The sequence below is a fragment of the Manis pentadactyla genome, chromosome 3 (genome assembly GCF_030020395.1).
Source record: "Manis pentadactyla isolate mManPen7 chromosome 3, mManPen7.hap1, whole genome shotgun sequence".
NCBI lineage: Eukaryota > Metazoa > Chordata > Mammalia > Pholidota > Manidae > Manis > Manis pentadactyla.
The window spans coordinates 95445700-95470012 of NC_080021.1; the positions used below are offsets into that span (position 1 = coordinate 95445700).

The window sequence follows — 24313 nt, forward strand, 5'->3', positions numbered from 1 at the left end:
ATGGCTTTTCTTGGCTTGGACAGTCGCGGAGCAGTTTCCTCATTACACAGGGAATGCACACAGGGATGCACACACTCAGTTCTTATCTTCAGACTCAAAAAACTTGTGTTTCTTAGCTACTCAACAATTTTGTTACTAGGCTGAATTCATCCCTTAGGTATATTTGTGTTTCCCAACTTATGTCTAGGTACAAACAACATTTTCAAGGTCAAAATAGTGCTTCAAAAGGAAGCAAAAAGGGAAAGCTTATTCCTCCCTGAATTATGACTTTTATCTTCCAGTATTCTGTTAATTCAAATACTGCACTATGCTGCTGCTTTCATATATATACCTGTGTAACAAGGTATATGTTAATGTATTTCTAAGGCTGTCTTTACCATACTTTAAAACTCTTTGATCATGCTTCCACTCAATTAAACAAGTATTTATGAGCTATAATGTGCCAGCTACCATGTCTTCAAGAAAGCTATCATTCTGCCTTCCTTCCACCCCCAAATCCATCCCATGAAGGCATCTATTAAACAAGAACTGATGGAAAAGTTGGTTATTTATCACCCATGCAAGTTTTCCTGACCCTGAAACTTTCCAACCTACTCTGAGTGTCTGGGTAACAATCCTTTATTTCCCTTTATCAACCTGATGAATCTAGATGAGCACAGAATAATCTTTTAAGACACATTCCATTATCTTCCAAGATTCAGACCCAGAAGCTCACAAAACAATCTGATAAAAATGTACGCAATGCTCCTGCTTGATTATTCTAGGATGCTGAAACTACCCTTGCATAGCTAGATGTTCCACTAAGGACCACGGCCATATTCTGTATCATTTTATAGAAACATCTCTTCTGAGCAACACAAGGCCACATTCAGTCTCTGATTTTGTTGCAGCTGCATCATGTCAAAATGGGTTCCACTTATTCATTCTTGTCCAGAACCTTCATCACAAAATCCATCAGGAGATGCTTAAATAAATTATGCCACACCCATATGATGGGATATTGTGCAGCTATAAAGAAGAATGAGAAATCTTCTTATATACATAAATGTAAAGAGGCATGTGAATATCTGAGGGGAAAAAAGGCAGGGTGCAGAACATTTTGTATATATAGTATGCTACCATCTGTTAAAAAAAGGGGAAATAACATATATTTGTATGTGCCTAAGATAAATCTGGAAGGAAATGAAAATACTAACACAGTGGGAGTCTGTTGGAAAGGAGCTCAGTGGCCGTGGGCGGGGGGACCGGAGTGGGAGAGAGAATCTGACCACACATAATTTAATGTGTTTGGGGCCCTTGTGAATGAATTACAAAGTTTACAACACAAGCTGACCACCACCACAGTGACAGCACAACGAAAGCTGTTCAGAGAAGAAAGGGAGTCTCACATGAACACAGAGTTCAGATTAAAGAAGGACAAGTTACTTAAAAGGAAGTAAAACTAACCTCAATGAATCACCTCAGTGCCAAGGGGAGAAAGACCTTCCATCCTCACGAAGCAAATGCACAAGCATATAAACTTGTAAGACTCTCTTTGGAACTTTGAAATAGTTTGGCGATCTGCTTATATCCTGAGACTGTCCTCAGACCACGGGCACCATCCACGTCTACAAAGCCCCACTGTCCCCTGAACTGCAGTGACTGTTTCACAGCTTAACCTCGCAGCTGACACCAGGCAATAGAATCGGAGTGGTTCTATTCAGAACATCAAGATTTAAAAGGAGGTGGCCCATGACGATGCTCAAGCGTCTTTCAGAAGCACAACGCTACGCAACTTGTAGCATTATGGCAAATCATGGGAGAGAATGAGCAGGGTGGGCACGAGGGGGGGCGCACCACAGCAGAGGCATGCAGGTGCCATGAGCACCAGAGAGGAAGGGGCATGACATTCACTGACTCCAAGAGCAGAATCAGAAGGGCTCCTGCATCTCAGGGACAGACTGTGGGGGCAGAAAGGCAAGGGGCGTCTAAGGAAACCTTGCTCCGGTCCCTCATTAACAGCTAGAGGCCACACCAAACTGTGACAGGCGCCCACATGCAATGGAAAGAAGGAAAGCTAGGAGACCCCGTGAGCCCCATGACTGCACAAGGAAACCCCACTGCCCGTCAGGCACGTACATCTGCAGATGCCTATCCGCACATAAGAGCTAGCATTCCTTGTCAGCTCTGGAGCTCAAGTCCTAAGGAATAAAGAGAGGGGCTGGCAAGACCAAGATATGACAACAGAGAAGTGTGAGCAAGCGTGTGTGTGGACAGAGGTGCACACAGGGATGCACACACTCAGGGCATTGACCAGAGGTGGGCTTTGCCAAGTGTTCAATCGTCACAACCATCTAAGAGAGAGGGGAAATTTTCCTCCCCATTTTATAGACAGGCAAACTGAGGCAGATGGAAAGATCAAACACCAAGTAAGTGATGCTCCCAGGATTAAAACCAAAGCAATGTGGCTCCAGAGCACCGAGGTGGGCAGTTTTCTTTCTCCCTCTCTCTTGGCTTTGGAGACAAAACAGATTTGGGAGTGTTAAAAGCCTGTGCCACTGACAGTCCCCACTCCTGGGCCACCTTCTGTACTGGGCAGGAAACACAGCTCCCAGACCCTGGTCTGCAGAAGCATCTTCTTCCAAAGAGGTTTCATAGGCCATGTTTATTTTTAAAGATTTTAAAACCACCCACACTAGTTCAAAATATAATTATTTTCACATTTGCATTTTCCTTGTTTCATTTTCACAGGTCTCTGTGAAAGGCTTATTAATCACCTGACTTTCCCCAAATTCAGAAAGGTGTAAGGGGCAGTTTTATGGACCTGGTCTCCTAAACTTCAGAGGCTGAACCATGCCATGCCACACCTTGCCCATTTGCTCTCACAGTCCTTGACAAACTAGTGCACACAGGAATCATCTGAGCAGGGTGACTTTAAAATGAAGACTCCCAAGCCATGCTCCAGGAACTCAGATGGACAAGTCTGTGGGGAACCCATGGATTTACCTTTTAATGGGATCTCCATTGACTATGATGTGGAAGGTAGTTTACAGGATCTGAACCAAGCCTACAAAAAAACTGACCCAGGAGTTTTTGCATTTTAGCTTACATGTGTAAAATATCACACTGGTTCAAAATGCAGTTGGCAAAGCAGTGCTAAGGGGCTGCTGTATCCTTAATCGCTTTTTGTTTCAGGAACACAGATTGTCTTTCTTTCCCCTATCTATTCAGCAGGCATTTAGCAAGCAAAGTGCACATGAACTCTTGTCCAAATACCCTATGTGACAGGCAAAGAGAGCTCCGTGTCATGGCTTACAGCGCCGGACAGGGTCAGCTGTTCACAGATGCGGTGAGTGGTTCTGATGGGGCTCAGGCTCTGTGCAGGGAGGGAAAGCCGAAATGAAAGGTGCTGCCTCTCTTTCTGCTCATCAACCACCTCGACTTACTGAGCTTTACTATTATATACCAGCCACAATGCTAAGCACTTTATAGACACTAATTCCCTTGCCCAGTCTCCACAACTATACTGTAAGGTAGAATCCATTATTATACATTTAATAGAGCTGCACAAGGAAGAAAAGAGATTTTAAACTCAGAGGGTACTCAAGAGCACATGTCTAGGGAGCAGATGTATATGTCAGGTGGGGCTGCTGAGCGCCTCATTATGGAATTTGAGCCTTTACTCTGTAACAAGTATGGAGTCGCTGACTATTACGAGGAAGGCAAGGACTCTATTTTACAAAGCTAACTCTTACAGCCCCATGACGATGGTAGAGAAAGCAGCTGAGAGACCACTGCAACCTCAAGACTAGGGGACCTCAATGGGACTGTGAGGAGGCAAAAGACGGAGATAGACAGGGGCTGGTGCACGGGAGTTGCTGCCTGGTCATGGGGGAGGTGGCCAGGCACAGACAAGAATCATTCCATGATTACTAACTTGGATGACTTCTGGTTTCTGACTTTTAAAATAATAGTGCCATTAGGGCAGATGGGAAACTCAAGGGAACAGCAAATGCAAGATAACAATAGCAATGTCTGGTGGGGAAATGCTGAAAACCACGTGGAGGTATGTGGCAGGAAGATGTCAACGGGAGTCAGGAATGCGTCTGCTGTGAGCGTCTGGATTTGTCAGCACAGAGCTGCTATTTGAAGTCACATGGGAAGATGGCACTGTATGGACCTCGGGAAGAGGAGGACTTTTAAAGAGTGCTGATCTTCACAGGTGAGGTGAAGCCACAGGTTTGCCGAGGAAGAGCCAGTGGGGAAGAGAAAGCTGCCCAGCTGGGTATTCGGGCAAAGACGCAGGGGAGACGCTGAAGGAGGGGTCAGCACAGAGGAAGAGGGAGGGAAGCCACCGACTGGCAGAGATCACAAGGGACTGTAGAGACACTAACGTAAAAAAAAAACAAAAAACCATTGTGAGTAAAACACAAAAGCAAGAGATGGAGAACATATAGTAACCTTCTTAACAAGAAGAAGAAAAAACTGAAGGTAAAGGGGAAACGGAGGCAGGAAAGGTACGAGAAAGAGCATGACACCTGCCAGTGGGGTGTACAGGTCATTACGGCAGATGTACCATTTATCTCTCGACACCTGCCAAACACCAGAAAGGCAGGTCTCATCTTGTTACTTAATTTTAAAAAATGACACTTATTATTTGCTACCTCAGTGGAAAGAATAAGCCTCCATCATTTTATTCTGTAATCTAACATCTAATTCTATTTGCCACAAAATCAAGTTTTCTTTTATGATCAGCTAGAAGGAGGGAAGGCTGGCTATGGCGAATTGGCTCTCAGCACCAATTCCCACCTTCCTCTCTACCTGTAGGGCTGGGGACCTGAAAAACCTCCAGACTCGCTTGCACGATAAGAGTGCTGGGAACCAATAGGCTCCACCAATGGTCTCTACTCAGCAGAGATGCACAGCACAGAATGAGGCAGAGGCCATCTTCCCGCTGTTCCTCCTGCAGCGAGCAAGGTCGTGGGCATGTTAGAGTTGGACTCAGAACTTCCATTTCTAGTCATAAGTTTTAGGGTCTCAAAAGACAGCTGCAGTAGCTCCAGGGTCTCCTCACAAGCTTTGCAGCTGGAGCCAGTGGTGGGCCAGCAATCAAAGCTCCCTGCCTTTGGGATTCCAGTGTGTCCTCACAGTGAAGCCCAGGGGGGCCCCGTGACTTCATGTGCTGCAGTCCCTCTGATCTTACAGGCATCCCGTTTCCTGTTACAATCACTTCCTGCTCAAAATACTATACTTTCTTGACTGGTACCAGGGTGGACAGACTCTACCTCCAGTTTCTAAGTTCCAAGTCCTAAAAACTCACTTGCTCTTGCTAATAAATGCTGAAACTTACAGCAAGCATTGAGGTCACATTTTACTGCTCCCAGATTCTAAGAAGAGCTGAGTTTGGGGCCTTATCAGGTTTGAGGAAACTCACTTTTGACTTGATCTCAGCATCTAGCACAGAGTGGCCCAAAAGAACCTTCTGGAAGGATGGAAATGTCCTATATTTTTGCTGTCCAAAACAGCAACGACTAGATTCACATGACATGGAGCACCTGACACAGTGCAATGAAAGAACTAAAACTATAATTCAATTTTAATTAATTTAAAATGAAAATAACCACATGTGGCTAGAAGCAACACCATGGACAGCACAGATCCGAAACCTATTAACATCTGATCTGATCTGGGCGGTGGGGGGGGTGTCCATGAATTCCCAGGAGGTCTAGCCAAGCATCATTTTGAAAAGGCCCATAAAACATCTGAAACTACATCACAAATTATACACATGTGCAAGTGCATTTTTCTGAGGGTCAACAAGCCCTCATCAGAATCTCAAAGGGGTCTGTCCCACCACAAATGTGAAAATCTGTTCCTGAGACTGGGGACCATTCTAGGAATGTCAGTATTTTCTCAGTTCTAGGAAGATCACCTGGTCCTCAGAAGTCATTTTCCAGAATTCTGATACAGAAACAACCTAGACTAATTTTTCATGACTACCTTGGTTTGGGCCCTCAGCTTATGCCTGTCATGGAATCAACTGTCATGGAATTCCAATCAATTGTCATGCACTCAATTTTGCCACAAGGGACTCTGGGAATAAATCCCATTAACTTCAGTCAGTGTGTTTTCTCACTCATTCATTCATTTGCCTCCTGGCTGATTTATTCTTTCATCACATATTTGAGAATCTACAACACACAGAGGACAAGGAAGGCAAGAAGTGAACTAATTCAGGCCTCTGGGCCCTGGAAAGATTATGGGGTGGACAGACTAGGAACCTCAGAGAGGCCAAGGATGGGTGGGACAAAATTGAGGGGGAGCAGCTGGTTGAAAGCTTCTCTGGGCGGCAGTTAGACCTCAGAATCCTCTCACCAATTTTGCACAGCCAGTGACACCTCGACCCAGGCAGATGGCTGGAGGTCTACTCTCCAGGAAAGATGAACCACAATGACTTACAGTCAGAAGCACCAGGCAGTGGCTGGGAACAGGGAAAACAAGGGGAAAAAAGGGATCACATGAAAGTCCATGTGCCAAAAGTAGAAGGTGTGCACCCCTTCCACCATAACTCTTACCAACACAGGCAATTCGGCTTGGAACACTTCAACTAGCAGGTGAAGACAGCGAGGATATGGTCCCTGCAAGCCTGGTCTAGTTAGGGGAATGTCCTCCAAGACACTGTACTGTGTTCCAACCTCAAAGGGTGTGTAAAACTTAGAACCAGTGGAGGAAAGGAAACCGGCAGAGGACCACGAGGGAAATCAGCTATATCAGAAAATGCCACTCACAATTTCAATGCAGTGCATTTGCTAAGAGGGGAAAACCAGAGAACACAGTCATTCCTGAATTGTCTTGTGTTTAAGAACCTACAGTGAAATTCGACACAAAGCACAGACTTAAAAGAATTGGCAGGTGGCTCCGATGGCTGCCACCTGTGGAAATCAGGGGCCACAAGTGTTTGGGCCTTCCATGTTCCATGCTTGTCAGAATGGAACATGGAGTTCATGGCGAAGGAAGCAATTCCTGAACTCTACAAAACTACTGTCCAATGCTAGACATAGCACAGATTCACGCCCTGAAATTTATATGGTATGCTCTGCCGGACTGATTATGGAAAATGTTTATTTTCTCTAGATTTTGTTTCAGAGGGCAGCAGAGAAAAAATGATCACGAGATGCTGGTGATTACCTAAGTTGATGGTTTGAGTTAAGAGCCCTGACCTTACCTTTTGATACTTCTGAAGAGTTTGGGTCACCTTTGTTTTGATGTTGTCTGTATGTTTGTTTTTAACCAAGTGGTACCGAAAGCAGTGGGTCACAAGCCCTCGGGGCCATCATTCCCTCCTAACCTTTCTAACAGAGTTCGCAATTTCAAAATCAGGTTTTTGGTGCTCACATTCTAAAGCTCTCTTCAAACCGTTCTGTACTGGCAACACCTAAAAGAGCTAACTCACTATGTGGAGAGGAAGCCTTCCAGTTGTCATACCTTTTATGACCCCAAAGGAATTTCTGTATCAGCTAAAAGGCTAAGGCACTTAATAGTCAGGAATATGGAGCCTACCACGTCTCTTACATACAGGAGCAAATAATATTAATAGTAATGAGGTTAAGAGAAACTGAGGAAGGCAGTGCAAAGATGTAAATTTTCTTAGGCAGGTGAAGTGCTGTGAGGGCGCATAGAACACGCACACCTTTATTTGTTCCCTAGGAAAATGATCTGAAACAAACATAAGGTGACTTGGTTTATGAGAAAGAAGAGTTCGCGTGTGTAGGCCAGTGTGTGTGGCTGCAATGCTAGCAGCATCTAAACCAAAAGCAATTTAAATTATATGGATAATGCCCATAATTGCAGATGTGATTACAACAGAATATTAACGTAAGAGAAAGCACTGTAACATCCTTTACCAAACACAAAACCCCATCACCATAAACTGCCCTTGCAAACTGTCAGTGGTTTGTGAAAGCTTGAAAATCTTTTCAAATGGGCACCTAAAATAATACTACACTAATCTCAAATAAATTTAGTATTTTATTCATTGCCCCCACTTCAAAATCAGCGCCTTTATAGACACTTAGAGAATTATCTGACTTCAAGAGAAGTCAAATATTAAGTAAAAAATGGTCATTTTAATTACCTCAAAGTGCTCAATTAGCCATGTGTTGAAAATACTTCAGATCAATTTAGTGCATAAAAATAACTAATAAATTGTTTTGATGTACTTTATAAATTTAAAGTGTTAAATAAATGACCTATAATCAGAATCCCCATCATCATAAAAAATAATTTAACAGCCACAAAGTGACTGTCATGAATGTAATATTTGTTCTCAGGACTGAGGAAAAGAAAACACTAACAAAACTGTGAAATCATGAGAACCAAGTGCCATTAAGCTCACGGTCACCTTCAAAGGTAAACACTCAGCAAGGCCCCACAACAAAACAAAATCCAAAAGACCCAAAATTCAAGCAAGATCAAGGAAGCTGAATGCAATTTTACGTGATTTGATGAAACAAATGTATAACTTTATCTACCTAAATGTAGGTAGATTAGATTCAACAGATTGTTTTTTAAAAAATGTTCATGTGTGAGGTCTAGAAAATGGGCAATCTATTTTCTGATCTGCTTCCTAATGCTAACTAATGTTCATTACTACAGGATGAAAGCATCAAGAATAAGAAAAAGAGCTGACATGAGCTGGCTAGCATTTCTCTGCTGTAAAAACAGAAATTTATATCCAAAGGAAAACAGCAATAATGAGAAAAGACTGTCAAAAATGTTAAATATACACTAAATGGTGCTCATCATTCTTTTTAAGAATGGGGAAACTGTAGGGTCTGGTGAATCAAGCAGCAAAAAGATGTCAAGTGCAATGCTGCTGAACCCCAGGCATATCTTAATGGCTTAGGTAGTTTCTCCATCTGTAAGTCAGGACACGTTTGCTCTGTCTGTTAGGTGATTTACAGCTGCAGAGCCCTGGAAGTTCCAGCTGCTAAATAAGCGACAACTGTTGAAGAATTTTAACCATAATGTGCTAAAAAATAATGAGGAAGCATGGGCTTTGAACTTTGCCATTTTTGCTTTCAAATTAATAATGCAAACAAGACTCCAATCTCATAATATGAACTAACATAGTAGTACATAGCAAGTGTTCGCTTCAGGGAGCTGAACTCACAGAAGGGACCCTGTGGTCCAAGAGCAGTTGACTCAACTTCACATGTAGTAATGAAAATAAGGTTGTGCTCTTTTCCTGTACTTCCAGAAACACCACCATTATGCCTGTGTCTACATTTTGGTTAATGCCAACTGGAGGCCATTCTACTTGAAAATTCAGTAAGCAATCAACTTTTTGGGAATTTCCTTCTATTTCAAATTGATTTTGAAATCTTAAGACACAGTAATATTTTAAACGATTTTTCTGAGAATTAATGATACATGGGGCGTTCAGCTAAACTCATTGTTCTCCACCCTTCCCACTCTCTGGGACTAATATTTACGAGAGGGCAGGCCACCTAAGGCTGTCAATGCTCTAAGACCTGCTTACTGAGGTAACAGAATGAAGATATTAGCATCAGTTCTATGAGCTTCCAAGCTTCCTATTCCCATGGTGCTAACAAGCATGTCATGAAATTTAAAATTTGGACCTGGTGAGCAAACATTATTTTATCATCTAGTCTTACTGGTTTTCCATGTACATTTAAAAGAACTACTCTTCATGCTATGAAAGAGAAAAACGAACACTCAACAAACAAAATTACCCAAGGAATTTTAAATCATAGAAAGATGGAAAAACCTTAGAGATCAAATGCATTTAATTCTTTCTCATTGAAAATATAACATCTAGAAAGTAAAGTCTTCCATCTAAGTCCAAATCTGATCAAGGTTCTACTTAGAAAGTACATTTTTTGTCAATTATCTGGACAATTACATATAAAATACAGCCATAAAGAACAGTTTAAACATGAAACAAAAGCCTAAGTTCTATTTTATTTTATTGTGTATTTGGAGAGAAAGTCATCTCCAGTTACTATTTAAGGATAAATTAAGTATCTGTGGAAGAAGAAACCAAAGTAAGGTTATTATTCACATTAAAATGCAAATATATAATTTTATCCTCATAATAACCAAGACCTCAAATACCAGTTTTAGTGACTCATATTAATTTAATTGTGACATTAGCTTTTATAATCATAGATGTAAAAAGACCACTGTGTTCCAAACATAATTATCACACCAGTATCTCATTTCATGAAATTATTAGCTAAGATGAGAGCCTCTGAACAAATTTACATTTGATTAGTTTCACTTATTTAAGAATAGTGAATAATTGAAGATCTGTTAAAATAAAAGAAAAGCAGAAAGGAGCACTTCTGAGGACTGCTAAGTTCCTCTGCACCCTGGCATTTCTGGATGGACCCTAAATCCTTCCAAATGACTGCTGCCTGGGAATACCTTCCAGGTGAAGCCACATCAGTCTCCCCTTCACGCTGACAACAGAGGCCACGCAGAGTTCTCCTGGATTCCTGGGGTTGACAGCTTCAAGTTTCATGTTCTTTGTGAAGCCCCGACTAAATGATGTCTGTAAGAGAAAGAGCACAGACACTGAGCCAGTGAACATCACAGCAAGATATGGTGCAGACAGGGCTGGCCAGCTGGCGAAGCAGGGGCACCCACACACGCTCACATGCACGCACACAGATTGCAACTGCAACACGGGTGGGCTAGCTCACATGTTGGTCTTTCCCACCATTCTTGAGAAAAGAACCATGTCTTTCTCACTGGGATCCCAGCAGTCAGAAGAACTCTGCTCGATGCACCCCAGGCACCCAGTAATAGTTGTTGAGTGAGGGAGAGGATGACGTGTTCTCCCTTTCTGCCCTGATGTCGACACAGTCACTGAGGCACGAATCATTCCTTCCTCTGCCCTGCACTCATGTCACCCCTGGGCCTATTAGGGGGTGCTAGAGGAGACAGATTTAGCCCCTGTCTGAGGCCACACTCCTTCAGCCTGAAGAGTATCTGTTAGCATTTCTTTTCATGCATGTCTACTGATGATGAATTACCAGTTTTCTTTTACTGAAACTGTCTTTATTTTACCTTTGTGCTTTTTGTGTATTATTTTTATTTACTTTCTACATTTGCTTTTTAAATATTTACACATAGGAAAACTTGCTCTTTTCGGTGCCCTGTTCTACAGCATGGGGCTGTTATATGTTAAGTCTGCTCAGGTTGCCATAAAAACACCCCAGCCTCGGGGGCTTAAATGACAGGTATTTGTCTCACAGTTCTGAAGGCTGAATGAAGTCCAAGATCAAGGTGTCAGTAACACTGGTTCCTCCTGAAGCCTCCCTCCTTGATGTGCAGACTGCAGTCTCCCTGTGTCTCCACATGTTCTTCCTCTATGCATGCAGTCAGTGTCCCACCCATGTGATCTCATTTTACCTTCATAACTTCTTTAAAAATCACATTCTGAGGTACTAAGTACAGTTAGGACGTCAATGTGTAAATGTGGGGGACACAATTCAATCTATAACATTTGTTTTCATTTCCCTAGAAATAAGATTGCTGGACCATGTGGTAAACATTATGTTTAACTTTCTACAAAACTGCCAGATCATTTCCCGAACCATCACTGAGCACTCCCATTAGCAGTGTGTGGAGTTCCAGTCGCTCCCCCCATTCTCCAGCACTTGGTATTGCAACCTTCTCAACCTTAGCCCTTCTTCTAATCAGTGTCCAGTGCTATCTAGACACAGTGTAACTGGTACTTTTCCTATCCTAATGATGTTGAGCATTTTTTATGTGTTTATTATTCATACATCTTCTTTGGCTAAGTGTCTGTTTTTATCTTCATTCAAGAAGTGTATTTCTGCTGTTCAAAGTGTTTTCTTTTTGGTACTCTAAAAACATTGGTTCACTGTCTTCTGGTCTCCCTTGTTTCTGATGACAAGTTCATTGTTATTCAAACTATTGTCCCTCTACTAGGAATGTATCTATTGTTTTATTCTCTAGACGCTTTCAAGATTTTTCTCTGTTTGGTTATCAGCAATTTGACTATATTGGGTTTTTCTGTATTTATGCTGCTTGGGCTCACAGAGATTCTTGAATCTATGAAGTTAGATCTTTTAGCTATTTTGGTAAATTTTGGCCATTATTTCTTCATACAGTTTTTCTTTCACAGTCTTTCTGGCCACTTCTTCTGGATCTCCAATTACATACACTATACCCTCAGGTTCCTGAGATTCTGTTCATCTTTCTTCCCGAGTACTTGTTCTCTCTCTTCTTCAGATATGATCATTTCTATCTTCAAGGTTATTAAAGTCTTTCTCTATCTTCATTCTGCTATTAAGCCTTTCCAGTAAACTTGCTATTTCAGATACTTTATTTTTCAGTTCTAGAATTTCTCTTTGTACCTTCTACTTCTCTTTTGGCACCTCCTATCTTTTCATTCATTATCAGAGTATTTTCCTTTACAGCAAGAGTTCTCAAACTTTAGGGCAGATCGGAGGAGCCTTTTAAAAACAGACTGCTGGATGTCACCCCAAAGTTTGAGATTCATTTGAAATGAGACTGGAGAATTTGTATTTCCAAAAGTTCCCAGATGCTGCTGAAGTTACTAGCATAAGGACCACATTTTCAGAATCACTGCTTTACATTACTGAGCTTAGTTATAAAAGGGCTTTAAAATACTTGTCTTCTAATCTAACATCTGAGCCATGTTGGGTTTAATCTCTGCTGATTATCTTTTCTACTAAGAATCACTCAGATTTTCCTATTTTTTCATGTGCTGAGCAACTTTGGGTTGAAATCTAGATGTTCTAAATGTTGTGTCACAGAAACTCTGGATTGTATTCTATTCCTCTCAAGAGTGACTTTTTTTCTGTTTGAGCAAGCAGTTCATGTGGCTGGACTCAAAATACACACTATGCCTCTTGAGAAACAGCTCAAATCTCAGTTCAGTTCTTTCATCCGTAGCTAGGCTGCTTGAAGTTTGACTACACAGTTCGGGGATCAGCCAAAGATTTAGGTAGAGTTTACACATTAAGTGGTCCCCTCTCCTGGTTCTCCCTTGTCTGAGACTACCCCCCATTTCCAGTAGCTCTGGGTGCCCACATTCTGTTATCTGGCTAATCAGGGCAGAAAGACTAAGAATGTTTATCACAGTTTTAGTCATTTTATGTTGTCAACCCTGCGGATATCTGGTCAGAAGTCTGAAAAAAATGCAGTGGGTGAACCCACAGTTCCTTCCTTCCAAGCACCTGCTCTCCTCCAGAATCTGCCTGCTCTTCTTCATTCTCTGCATCCCTCAGATAGTTCTTCTGGTTTACAGTTGCTATTTGCATAAGGGTCAATGCAGTCTATAAGCACAGCCAATACTGGAAGCAAAACTCCCTCCTAGCATTATTTTAAAATAAATATGAAATCTTCCCAAATCACCCACTACTATAAATTTTAATCAGATGTTATACTACTGTATAAATATACCTATTTTTGAAATATGTAAGTTAGAATAAACAGGTTCCTATAAGTAACAGAGATTATATCTGTATGTGATTTGTAGAAGGAGACCCAGGTAACTCACATTACCTATCTTTTTATATATGTTCAGCTGAAAATGCAATTACATCTTTATGTACCCAGAACAAAATTATCCAGTGTATGTTAAGAAACCAATTCACTCCTTTCCTTTATGTTTCTTTGGAAATACGAATCAGAGATATTCTAGGTGGGCTATTTTTCTGCAAGTCACCCTGCCTCAACCACGTGTATTATGTATTGAGCTTCTTTTTGATAATACGACTCGATAAGTTGCCTGAAAAGCCTCTAAGTAAGTTAAGATGCATTTTATCCTATTTAATAAGGGAAAGCTACAACCGCGTAACCTATTTTCATTTCAGCTCACTGCTTCAGGGTGATTTATAAAGAATCAATAGCAAAACTGTTACCGGTGAGTTTATTTTCCTAAGCATTTGGCTGTGTCGATCCATTTCAGAACTGCCTCTGACTGTTAAAACATCCCCAGGGAAATGTCTTCTATGCATCCACTTCCACACTACCTCTCCTTTAGTACACACAAGATATGTGATTAAAAATGAATTCATAATAAGTATTCCATTACAGAGCACTTGTAGCAAGCTAACAAAATTCAGCAAAGTACCAGTAATGCAATTCATATGCCAACAGGCAGATAACAATCCTGTCGATTAAATAAATGGAGAGCCAGAAACAAAGAGGGGCATATTTGTGACAAGTGCATTCCTAATGAATATGCCAGCTTATTCATTAAATCTTATAGAACAGATTTAATCTTGGTAGCTAAGCCTTGAAAGTGTGGAGGCTGCCTGGGGGTGTGGCTCCTTGTTCCATAATTAAAATCCACGTGGACAACTGCTGGCTGAACAGAAGCAAAGGGCAGATAAAAAGACTAGGTGGAACTGTGTTATCCCAGAAAAAACAGCTCCCTAAAAGCAGGACAAAGGGAGATGTCGGGATTTTCCTCCCAAGCCTGAAAAGTCAGGGAAGGAATACTTCTTTGTCAGGTAGAAATCACAACCTCAAAGGGGTTTGAGATGTGATACAGTATTTCCACAATCTTAAATGAAACTCAGCAAGGCCAGCAGATTCTGTGACAAGTGACATCACTATGGAAAAAATGTGTAGTAAGACTGCACTGAACTTAATAAGCCTTGAGTACTAACCACCTGTGGCCCTCATGGTGGCAGGGTGACACACGGCTGTCCCCACCATACCCTCGACACTCATCATACAGCTCTTTCAGTGCTACAGAAGAACCACCTTGTGCAAAGTCAATGTCATCCACTAGAAAGTTCCCTTCATCATTTGAGGAGCCCTGGTTTCCCACTCTGCCACGGATCTGCTGCTGTTTGTACATGTACAGGCTGGACCCAGTCATCAACTTACTTAATTCTCCAAAACCCATTCCTGACTTTGGCTCTGCATGGAGCATCTCTCCATGAGGCCAACCTTTCCCGCAACTCCGCTCTCATACTCTGTCATCCCACAAACTACAGGTGGGGTGGCAACGAATCAGCAGCCCCAGGAACACGTCCAGACAACAGGTCTGATTTGGGAGCAGGCTGTGCTGTAGTGACTGCAGTCGCAGGTGGAGGACTCTGGTTTTTCCTCAGCATAATGCATTAACTTTCACAACTAAATGCAAGTTCAACATACTAGGCCATACATTTAGGCCTCATTCTTTACAAAAAAAAAGATAGTAATTCCTATCTGCTTTCACAGTTCCTAGAGTTGATGAAGTTAAAAAGAATAATTTATAAACTACTTTTTACAACCAACTCCCACAACTTAACAAGTGAACACACCTGCACACACACAAATGCGCACACGCACTACTATTTCCTGTCATCATGCCAATAGCTCTATTTGGACAAGGAAGTGGCTTAAAGTAAAACACAAACTTGTTGGACTGCCATCTTACTAAAGTAATCGAAGAAAAAAAATCAAGATCATATTTTAAGAATACACATCAGGAACAGAGACTCTCCTATCAACAGACTTACCAATAGTACACACTACAGCAAGCACATAACTAACGTTGGCCAAGTGGCTAGCTGTCACCAAGACCTGTCCTCCTCCTCCCATCATAGGGCACCATGGCTGACAACAGCGGCCCAGCCGGGACACCATTCCCAGGTTCACTCATGGTCACGCAGCCCAGGGACCAGTTCCCACCAACAGAAGATAACAGGAGTAATACATGTCAATATCAGCTATGGGCTTTGGGATTGTATCTTCTCCTGTATCGCTTTTCCTATATGCTTACTAGATTCAGATGATTAAGCCAAATCCGCTACACTGAGAAGAACCACCCACTCATCAGGAATCCTTCCATAAGTGAGAACTGAACTCACATGGATGCCACAGCTTGGCACCACCCTAATAAATAACCTGAAAGGAAGACTCATTAAAGACTACACAGCTTTATGATCCTATGCACACGGTAGTGAGCCAGCCTTACTGAGTAAATAGAAAGCAATTTACAAACCTTACGGTGAAGATCATCTTTAATAAAAGGAGAAAGAACCAAGTTTCTTACATTTCTGAAGCAGAAGGGAGGCGTTTCCTCTGTCCCATGCTGCTTATGATAATCTGCCCAGTCGAAGTCCTGGCCAGAGTAACCTGCACATCACAAAACACAAACAAAACAGCATTATGCCATCCAAATCACAGACAAATGCACAACTTCACGGTGCGTCAGTAATTAAAATAGTAAGGGCTCCATATAGACCCTTAAAGGGTGAGGACCTTTCTTATGCCTAACAGCAAGTCGGACTTCATGAGGGTCAAATGAAATATTTTGAAAAACTTAAAGTACCATAAATACTAGTACATACCATCACTACCATAATGTATACCTGAAACCAGGTGGAAAGGGTGGATTTACCCACATCAGCACATGCCAGTGGGTAGAGTTGCCTTGGTGGAGAATAGATGAGACAGAGGTTATGTTACAGGACATTGAGAAGACCTCCCCACTGAACAGCTGAAGACAAGCAGAAGGCCTGCAACAGAAGGGCCTGTTTGTTTAGGGTTGTGGCAGGCTCGCTTGGGTAAAGCCAAGATCTCCTGTTCTAAAATCTCTTCCCTGGACCTCTGCTACTTCATCAGGCTCATGGGCTAAGAGGAGACCCAGGAAAACCCCTATATAAATGAAGAGCAAGCCATTTTCTGATATAACATGGAATTTGGGTATTCTTTATGGTCAATATCTGTGCAGATAAAACTTTCCAACCTAGAAGACACCTCTGCTCCTCTACAGACAAACACGTAGCTAGAATTGCCATCATAATCACCATCTTGCAAAGGGCTTCAGCCCACTCCACCAAATGCCATGCTCCATGGCTCCTGGGACCTACACTCATTCCTCCTCTATTCAGTCTTCCAGACTCTTCCTCTGGAGAGCCTCTTTACATCTAATAATTTCAAGAGATGTAACTAAGTTTTGCTGGGCACCTAAGCAGCAATTAATTATTCTGCCCCTAGAACTCTCTCGTTTCCTTGAGCATGTCAACAGCCTAGACTTCTCCTCCTTCTCTTGGGGACCTTTATTCACTTCATCACTTAAAATTCTTTTCCTTCAGGCTGATAATGAGCTCTCTCTTTATAAGGCAGTTTTGTGACAGCTCAGAAAATAACTGCTACATAAAAACAAATTGCTGTAGCTTCTATAATGGAGACAACAGGGGTCAATTATACTCATTAATCAACAAAGACAGAACAAGAAGTACTGAGGCTTAACTGTACCCAGGAAAACACGTTTTAAACCCAGGAGGGAGGAAAACAGCAGAGGGGGAAAGAGAATAAAGGGAAATCAAAACCCCTCAGGCTATTAAAATTTGCAACAAGCTGCCATAGTAGACTGTTGAACCAAGCAAGGCCATTAGAGTTATTTAAGCTTTTATTCCTGTTTATTCTGAATGAAGTCCCAACTGTTACAGGTCTAAAAGGGAAAAGGTCAACGACCCATTTCCTTATGACACAAATTAATTGACATAAGACAGCTCCACTTGCAAGTATTGCTCTTTTTGGTAGTGCATGTGGACGATTCCTTTGAGAAACAATTTGGCAGTAAAAATGTTCATGAACTTTGACACACAATTTCATTTTTGGGAATTTATCCCATATCAACAACCCTAAAAACTGAACGAGTCTTAAACATGAAGATACAATGCATTATCATTGATAATTCTAGGAGGGGAATTTTTTTACATCCAAAATAGGAAATGATTGAAACTTATCTAAGTCTATGGAAAATCATGCAGGTGTGAAACTGCACATAGTTTGTAAAAAAAAAAAAAAAAGAGAGAAAGGAAAAAAAGGGAAATATACTGCTATAGGTTTAGCTAATAAAGACTGCTGCAAGCATATACAGAATTATCAAATTTATAAAGAAATATGCAAGGAAAAGACCAAAGGAAATGTAAGAAAAATTTAATAGTAAATATTGACATAATTATCTGGGTGGTGGGCTTCCTGGATTCTTTTTTCTTCTACCTCTTTGCATTTTCCAAGTTTTCATTAATGACCATGAAGTATTTCAATAATAAAAACTATTGGAAAGCACAGCATCTTTGCTCTTTTTAAAAGATACTCAAAGCACTGGTCAATCAAGTCCTTTTTTGCCACGTGGAATACACCACGACTGTCTCCCACAGCTTCCAGCTTCCATTTGCCAACAGAATCCTGATTTTATCCAGTTCCTAGAGGACGTCAGGCCTCTCCTCAGCACCACAAAGTGAATCCTGAGACAATTATGGTGGTCTCATGCCCCTTGCCAATGGCTGGAGATGGAGGTAAAGGGAAGGACTTAGAAATAGATTTCCCTCTCCAATATAAGAGATACACAGGAATAAAAGCTACCCTTTTATGCGGGGTGTGTATAAAAAAATTGTGCAATCTTAATAAAAAATAAAACCAGTGAAAGAATATCATCTTTGACACCTACCTGATGGGCAAAATGAAAAACAACCCTGACACTCTTCCATTATAAGAACTGTTGACAAACAGCACTTTCATGCATTTCTCGTTGGTGTATACCTCAAAAACCATTGCAGATGCCAATGTGGCAACACATGTCCAAATCTTTAGAAGGTGCCTACTCTCCAACCTAGCCGTTTGTTCACTCTTGTTATTCATTCATTTCAAAATACTTAAGTGCATATTACATGCAAGGCATAGTTCTAGGGATATGGAAGTGAACAATGCCAAGAAAAACCCTCACTCTCTGCACAGCTTACATTTCCATGAGGCAGATTTACAAGTATCAAAGGTAAATCATCAAAGTGCTAGAGAAAGTGGATGAGGGGTGCAGGGAGGGCCGAAGTGTTATATATGAACAGCCTTGAAAAGCTGAGGAAGGAAGCATGTGGCTATCTGGGGGAAGGGTGTTCCAAGGACGGGGACCAGCAACTGAGCAAGCCCAGAGGAGGTCTGGAATGTTCTAGAAAGAGCAAGGAGGACTGTGGGGCTCTGCAGAGTTCACTGGGCAAAGACAGAGCAGTAGTTCTTTTATGGACCATCATACAGAGATAAGAGGATGGCCTATGAACATTTCATGTACAAAGTAGAATTGAGAACAACAGGGGTGTGTTTAAGTCAATTATCCAACTACAAATCAGGGTCATTTAAAGTAGGAGATATTTTGGCAGGATACATCTTAATAAATAAGTGATAAATTACTGTGTATAAAAATAATTAAACAGATACACAAAATTACATATTCAGGGAAACAAATCTGAAAAAATACACACCTAAAGTTTTTTCTTCAGGATAGGAAACTCTCTACTTTTTTCAATATTTTAAAGAATGAGAGGGTATTAAATCTGTAGTTGGAGGAAAAAGTCTTTAAAAAATAAACTGAAGTCTTATAAAGTCGGAGCAAAGGCAAGGACGGAGGGGGACGTGGAGCATTAGGAAAGAAAGCTCTGGAGCACCCCACCACACGTGGATGGAGATGCCACGGCCCCATGAGGTGGTCTTCACCTAAGGGGGCCTTTACACTGTTGAGGTCCTGGAACGTCTAGTCTTAACAGCAAGCTTGTTTAGCTTCTAGTTCAACATCTCTTTGAAAGGAAAAGCAACGCAATCATCTTCAAAGATCAGCGAGTAGCAGGACCGAGCTACATGAACGGAGGAGGATACAATAGAACCCATGCTAGAAGAACTGGCTCTTAATCCCTTCTCGGCAAATCTCGTGACTCCTTGGAGCGGCTCGACTGGGCACGTTTTCATCACCCTGGTCCTAAGGAAAGGTGATCTCTCTCCTTGCGAGCGAGGCGTTTACTGACTTCACTGGACACTCAGGAGGCTAAGCACACGATGGTTCGCCTCGTGGGATGCCACAGCCAGCTCGTGAGGTAAGTAGGATGTATGCCCCCCGTTGCATAGCCACATAGACCTCAGGGCACAGAAACGGTCCTGGGAACAAGTCTGCCTGAGTAAGTTTTCTCGACAATCCCTCAGGTCGTTTCTTTATAGAGCCTTACAAACTGATTGTAAAATTCATGCACAGATATAACTGAGACAATTTTGAAAACGAAGAATAAAACAGAAAGATTCACCTGATAGATATCAAGACTTATTACAAAGTAAACTCAATTTTTACAAGTGAGGAATTTGTGAAGAGATGGACAAACAGACAAGTGAAGTGCAATAACTAAGCACAGGATAAGGTTCACATCTATACAGCGACTGGCTACTCAATTAATGATGCAGAGATAGTTGGTGAATTTGGAAATTCAACTCAATTCAGTTGAAAAAATAAAATGGTCTTCTTTCTTCAGGCCATGCAAAAATTAATTGCAAGTAGATAAAGAGCTAAATATGGAAAGCAGAACTGCAAGACTTCTAAGGAAAACAGAGAAGAACATCAGCATGAAGGATTTCTAGAGAAATATAAACAAATCATGATAGCTAAGATGGATATTTGACTACATTAAAATTTAACACTTCAACACAATATAAAGCACAGTTAAAATGATGAAACAAGCCACACTAGACCATTATACTCTGTGAAATGCATCACTGAGAAAGAATTCTTATTTGAATGTACAAATACTTCCACAATCAAAAAGGGCAAAAAATATGATTAACAATTCAAAGGAAATACAAATTGCCAATAAATTGCCACAGTATTAGCAGCCAGGACACACAAGTGACACAAGGAGGCCCAATTCACTGCCACCTGAGGGCCCTGACACCACCCATGAAAACCACCTACTGGGGCAGATGAGGCAAGATGGAAACTCAAGCAATTCCACATGCAGGTCTATCCCCAAAAAGGAGCCCTCAACATTTGGGTACATGTGCAACGTTTGAGTATCATTTGCAGTGGGGAAAACTGGAAAGACCTTCCATGTCTCTGTGAGAAATGGAGTTCAACAATCATGGTATACTCATGAATATACCATGAATACATATCTACGTACATCAACATGGAAAAAATCTGCAAAATGCTAAACACCACAAAGTATAAAAAGTCACATAAAGAGAGGCATAGCGTGATACTATTCATATATATATATATGTTAAAACTAGATCTACTATAAAGTGGCTGTGATAAAAACAGTGAGAGACTGGGGCAGAGAAGACACAGAGACCAAGGTATTCAGGCAGTAAAAGCACCAAGTCTTGAGGAAGGCGGTTCTCTTGTGGCGGGTGGGCTGGGAGTTACGGGAGTTGAAAAAGGGAGGAGGATGGTGATGACACAGGAGGTCCTGAAAATCCTGGCAGGACACAAATCCTAGATGCAGGGTGCGAGACACAGAGAACCCAGGGTGACACAGGCTTCTGTTGTATCCACAACATTTTATTTCATGTTTTAAAAACCTGAATCAAATACGGCAAAATGCTAGTGGCTGTTGGATCAAAGGCTGTAGGGGCATGAGAGTGTGTTTATTATTTTCTGCCCTCTTTGGTATATCTGAAAAAGAGCATTACAAGATGGACTAAGTCCATCAGTTAGCGTATGAGGTTTCTCTTGGGGAAAAGAGAATACCAATTAGGTTCACTACTTTTCCTCTTGATGATAATTAAAATACACCGTTACCTCTTAAATCGTGTTAACAGTTTATGTGTCCATTAAGATGGCCAACTGGTAGAGACAAAGTGCCAAAATAAGCTATTTACCTTAGCCTGCGCTCACACATTTTACAACAGACATTTAAAGGCTTAACATGTTCCACAAAGATCCCCTGGGGTGTCATGTTTTTTCTGCTAATACCATAGCTTATCTTTGAGGCCAAGGAGGTTAACGAAATAATTTAAAAATTGCAAGTCATGGTTGATAACCTATACACATTTTTGCTTAGTTGATTTGTGTACTTGTTTGATCACTTTTAAGGTAACTGTACTATTGGATTGTTGTTTATTGGCTTTACATTAATTAATGGGGCAAAATCTCCAAGGTTCTGTCCTTTGCTTACCAGGAAAACACTTGCTCAGACAGAGACAACACTGAGAAATTCCTATCCTACTAGCTTAGACTATGTGCCTCTAAAATCTGGAGACAGAATTTTTTTAAAAAATAGGAACAGGGTCAAAGCAATATAAATAACAATCTGTGTTCTTTGCACACCTCCTATACCACCGAATGTCTTTTGCTTCACCAACTCTTCCTGCTGAGGAATGAGGAAGATGATATCTTTTTGAGATGAGGCAACATGCTATAACTGTAAGCGGTGTTTACGGTTCTAACAAATCTAAACAACATAATACATTTGTGGAAAACAGACACACAAGAAAATATCTAAACTCACTTCTCAACATGTCCAATAAATCCTACACACTTTTATAAAGTTCAGAATTCTCTCAGGATTTAAGTTAAAAACAGTAAACTTTTAAAAAGTGCATATATTTTCCTATATTAAAAAAACAAGAATAACTTCTGAAAAAATTCTATAGCATGAATCCCAGACTTGGTGTTGACACACAAGACATGTAAGCAATTACCTCAAAAGGAAACCAGAAAGTCACCACTGCTGAAAACGCCACCACCACCTCTCAATTTTAATTTTATTACAACAAACAAATATATTTCATTGTATATATTATATATATATTAACATAAATATATTCTCACAAAATGGCAACAGAACTCAGTCCATGATGTGCTGACTTTGTTATAACCACTGGCACTGGGAAAATTATTCCCTAGAATTGTAGTTCTCCAAATCCTTTGAAATAGGGATCATTTCAGTCATGAAAAACTGATGGTCCATTGACATGGGCGAGTCCTGCAGCAGGCTGACATATGCCCCCAAGTAACTGAGAATATTGGATTTTATGAAGATACCAGTGATAAAAAACAGCATTAAAGTACGGATTTGGTGACACAGAGAAAGCATGAGTTTGGGGATCTTAAGACTGGGGGGTTTTAAGCCAACTTCCACCTCAGGACTTGAAAAATCATTTGACACAACTAAGCCTCAATGTCCCCACATATAAAATGATCAGAGTTGATGATGAGATAATCTTTTAAGATCCCTCTCAGTCTTATAAACCCTTTACTTTTAATAATACATTTATTTTTAATAGAAAATGCATTCACTTAGATTAATCAGAAAAAATTCTTTAAAAGACTAAAGTATTCTGTTAAAAGGCTTGTCCCTACCCTCGCCCATCTGCCCTGCTTGCCCATCTCCATATCCTACAGTTTCTTATGGATATCCTCCCAGAGTTTCTTTATAGAAATATGTGCAAACACAAATACATTTTCTTCTTTACCCCTTTACTAACAAAAAGCATCATATTATAACCTTCTCATCTCTCTCACTTGCAGCATACCTTGGAGAACTTCTATCAGGATATAGAGATCTTTCTCATTCTCTTTAAAAAACTGCATAGTTTTCATTATGTGAATATCCAATCTTCAGAAAACAGAATTCCAATGAGGGTCCACTGCACTCCTGGGTCACCAACCCCTGCAAATGTTCACAGCATACAAACCTTTGGGAGGTGTGAGACTGACTCCATTTTTAAGGCACCATTGTACTGGTAAAATCCCCAAGGAATCCGCATGACACAACATTGAGAGTTTACTAGGTTCTGGTCTTAGGTCATCAATAGTCACTTGGAAAAAATGATTGTTAAAAACCTGGAAGAAAAAACAACAGAGCCAATGAGTTCATTCTTTGGGATTAACATGTAATTATCAGTCCAAAATGAATACGACACAGCTGCCAAATGCAATACATTCCATCAAAATGGTCTGAGCAAAACCTGGTATTTCAGTGTTTATTTCTAAATTAATCAACTTGCTAAAAAGTTAGAGTTGATCACTGTGGTCATATTAAAGTAAAGATAAACAACTAGAATGTGAAAAACATCAATGACTTTACAGGACTCAACCAAGTCTTAGCTGGAGGAAAAACGAACTGATGAAGTAGGAAGGACAGCCTTTGCCTCGAGGAAAGCCAGCGTGGGCCCTGGCGGCCAGACTGGCTTCTTAGCATCCTCCGCGGGGACCCAGGGCCTCACACCAGGCCATTCGAGAACCTCCGCGGTGTACGTGGGCACCACTGGTGTCATCCTGCATCCCTTCCCTCCAACCACTCTGCCCGCCAGGCCAACAGGGATGCGTTCACCCCAGCAGGTCCTCACTTGGCATTCTCTGGATCTGCAACACTCCACTCCCTGCCAGTCCATCAGAGCAGTGCATTTCCAAGGTGCATGCAGGAAGTCACTGCTGCTGGAATGTTTCTCCGGCCACTGCTGTTAGAGTAAGGGCCCCAGCTCCAGCAAAGCACCAAACCTGTACCTCTGCCCTGAAAATCCTTGTTCCTTCCTGTGGGCTGACACC

At 41.2% G+C, this 24313-nt stretch overlaps 1 protein-coding gene across 4 annotated transcripts in view; it reads right to left on the bottom strand.

The window, feature by feature from the left end:
- The window catches only part of SFMBT2 (Scm like with four mbt domains 2), a 196274-nt gene that overhangs the window by 44809 nt on the left and 127152 nt on the right, over nucleotides 1-24313 (bottom strand). For all 4 annotated transcript variants that reach the window (XM_057498177.1, XM_036908174.2, XM_036908175.2 and 1 more), the window contains exons 9-11: nucleotides 23461-23608; nucleotides 16052-16134; nucleotides 10429-10555 (exon numbers count right to left, since the gene is read on the bottom strand). In XM_057498177.1, the coding sequence (XP_057354160.1) occupies nucleotides 10429-10555; nucleotides 16052-16134; nucleotides 23461-23608 (358 nt within the window). The remainder of the gene's footprint in view (nucleotides 1-10428; nucleotides 10556-16051; nucleotides 16135-23460; nucleotides 23609-24313) is intronic.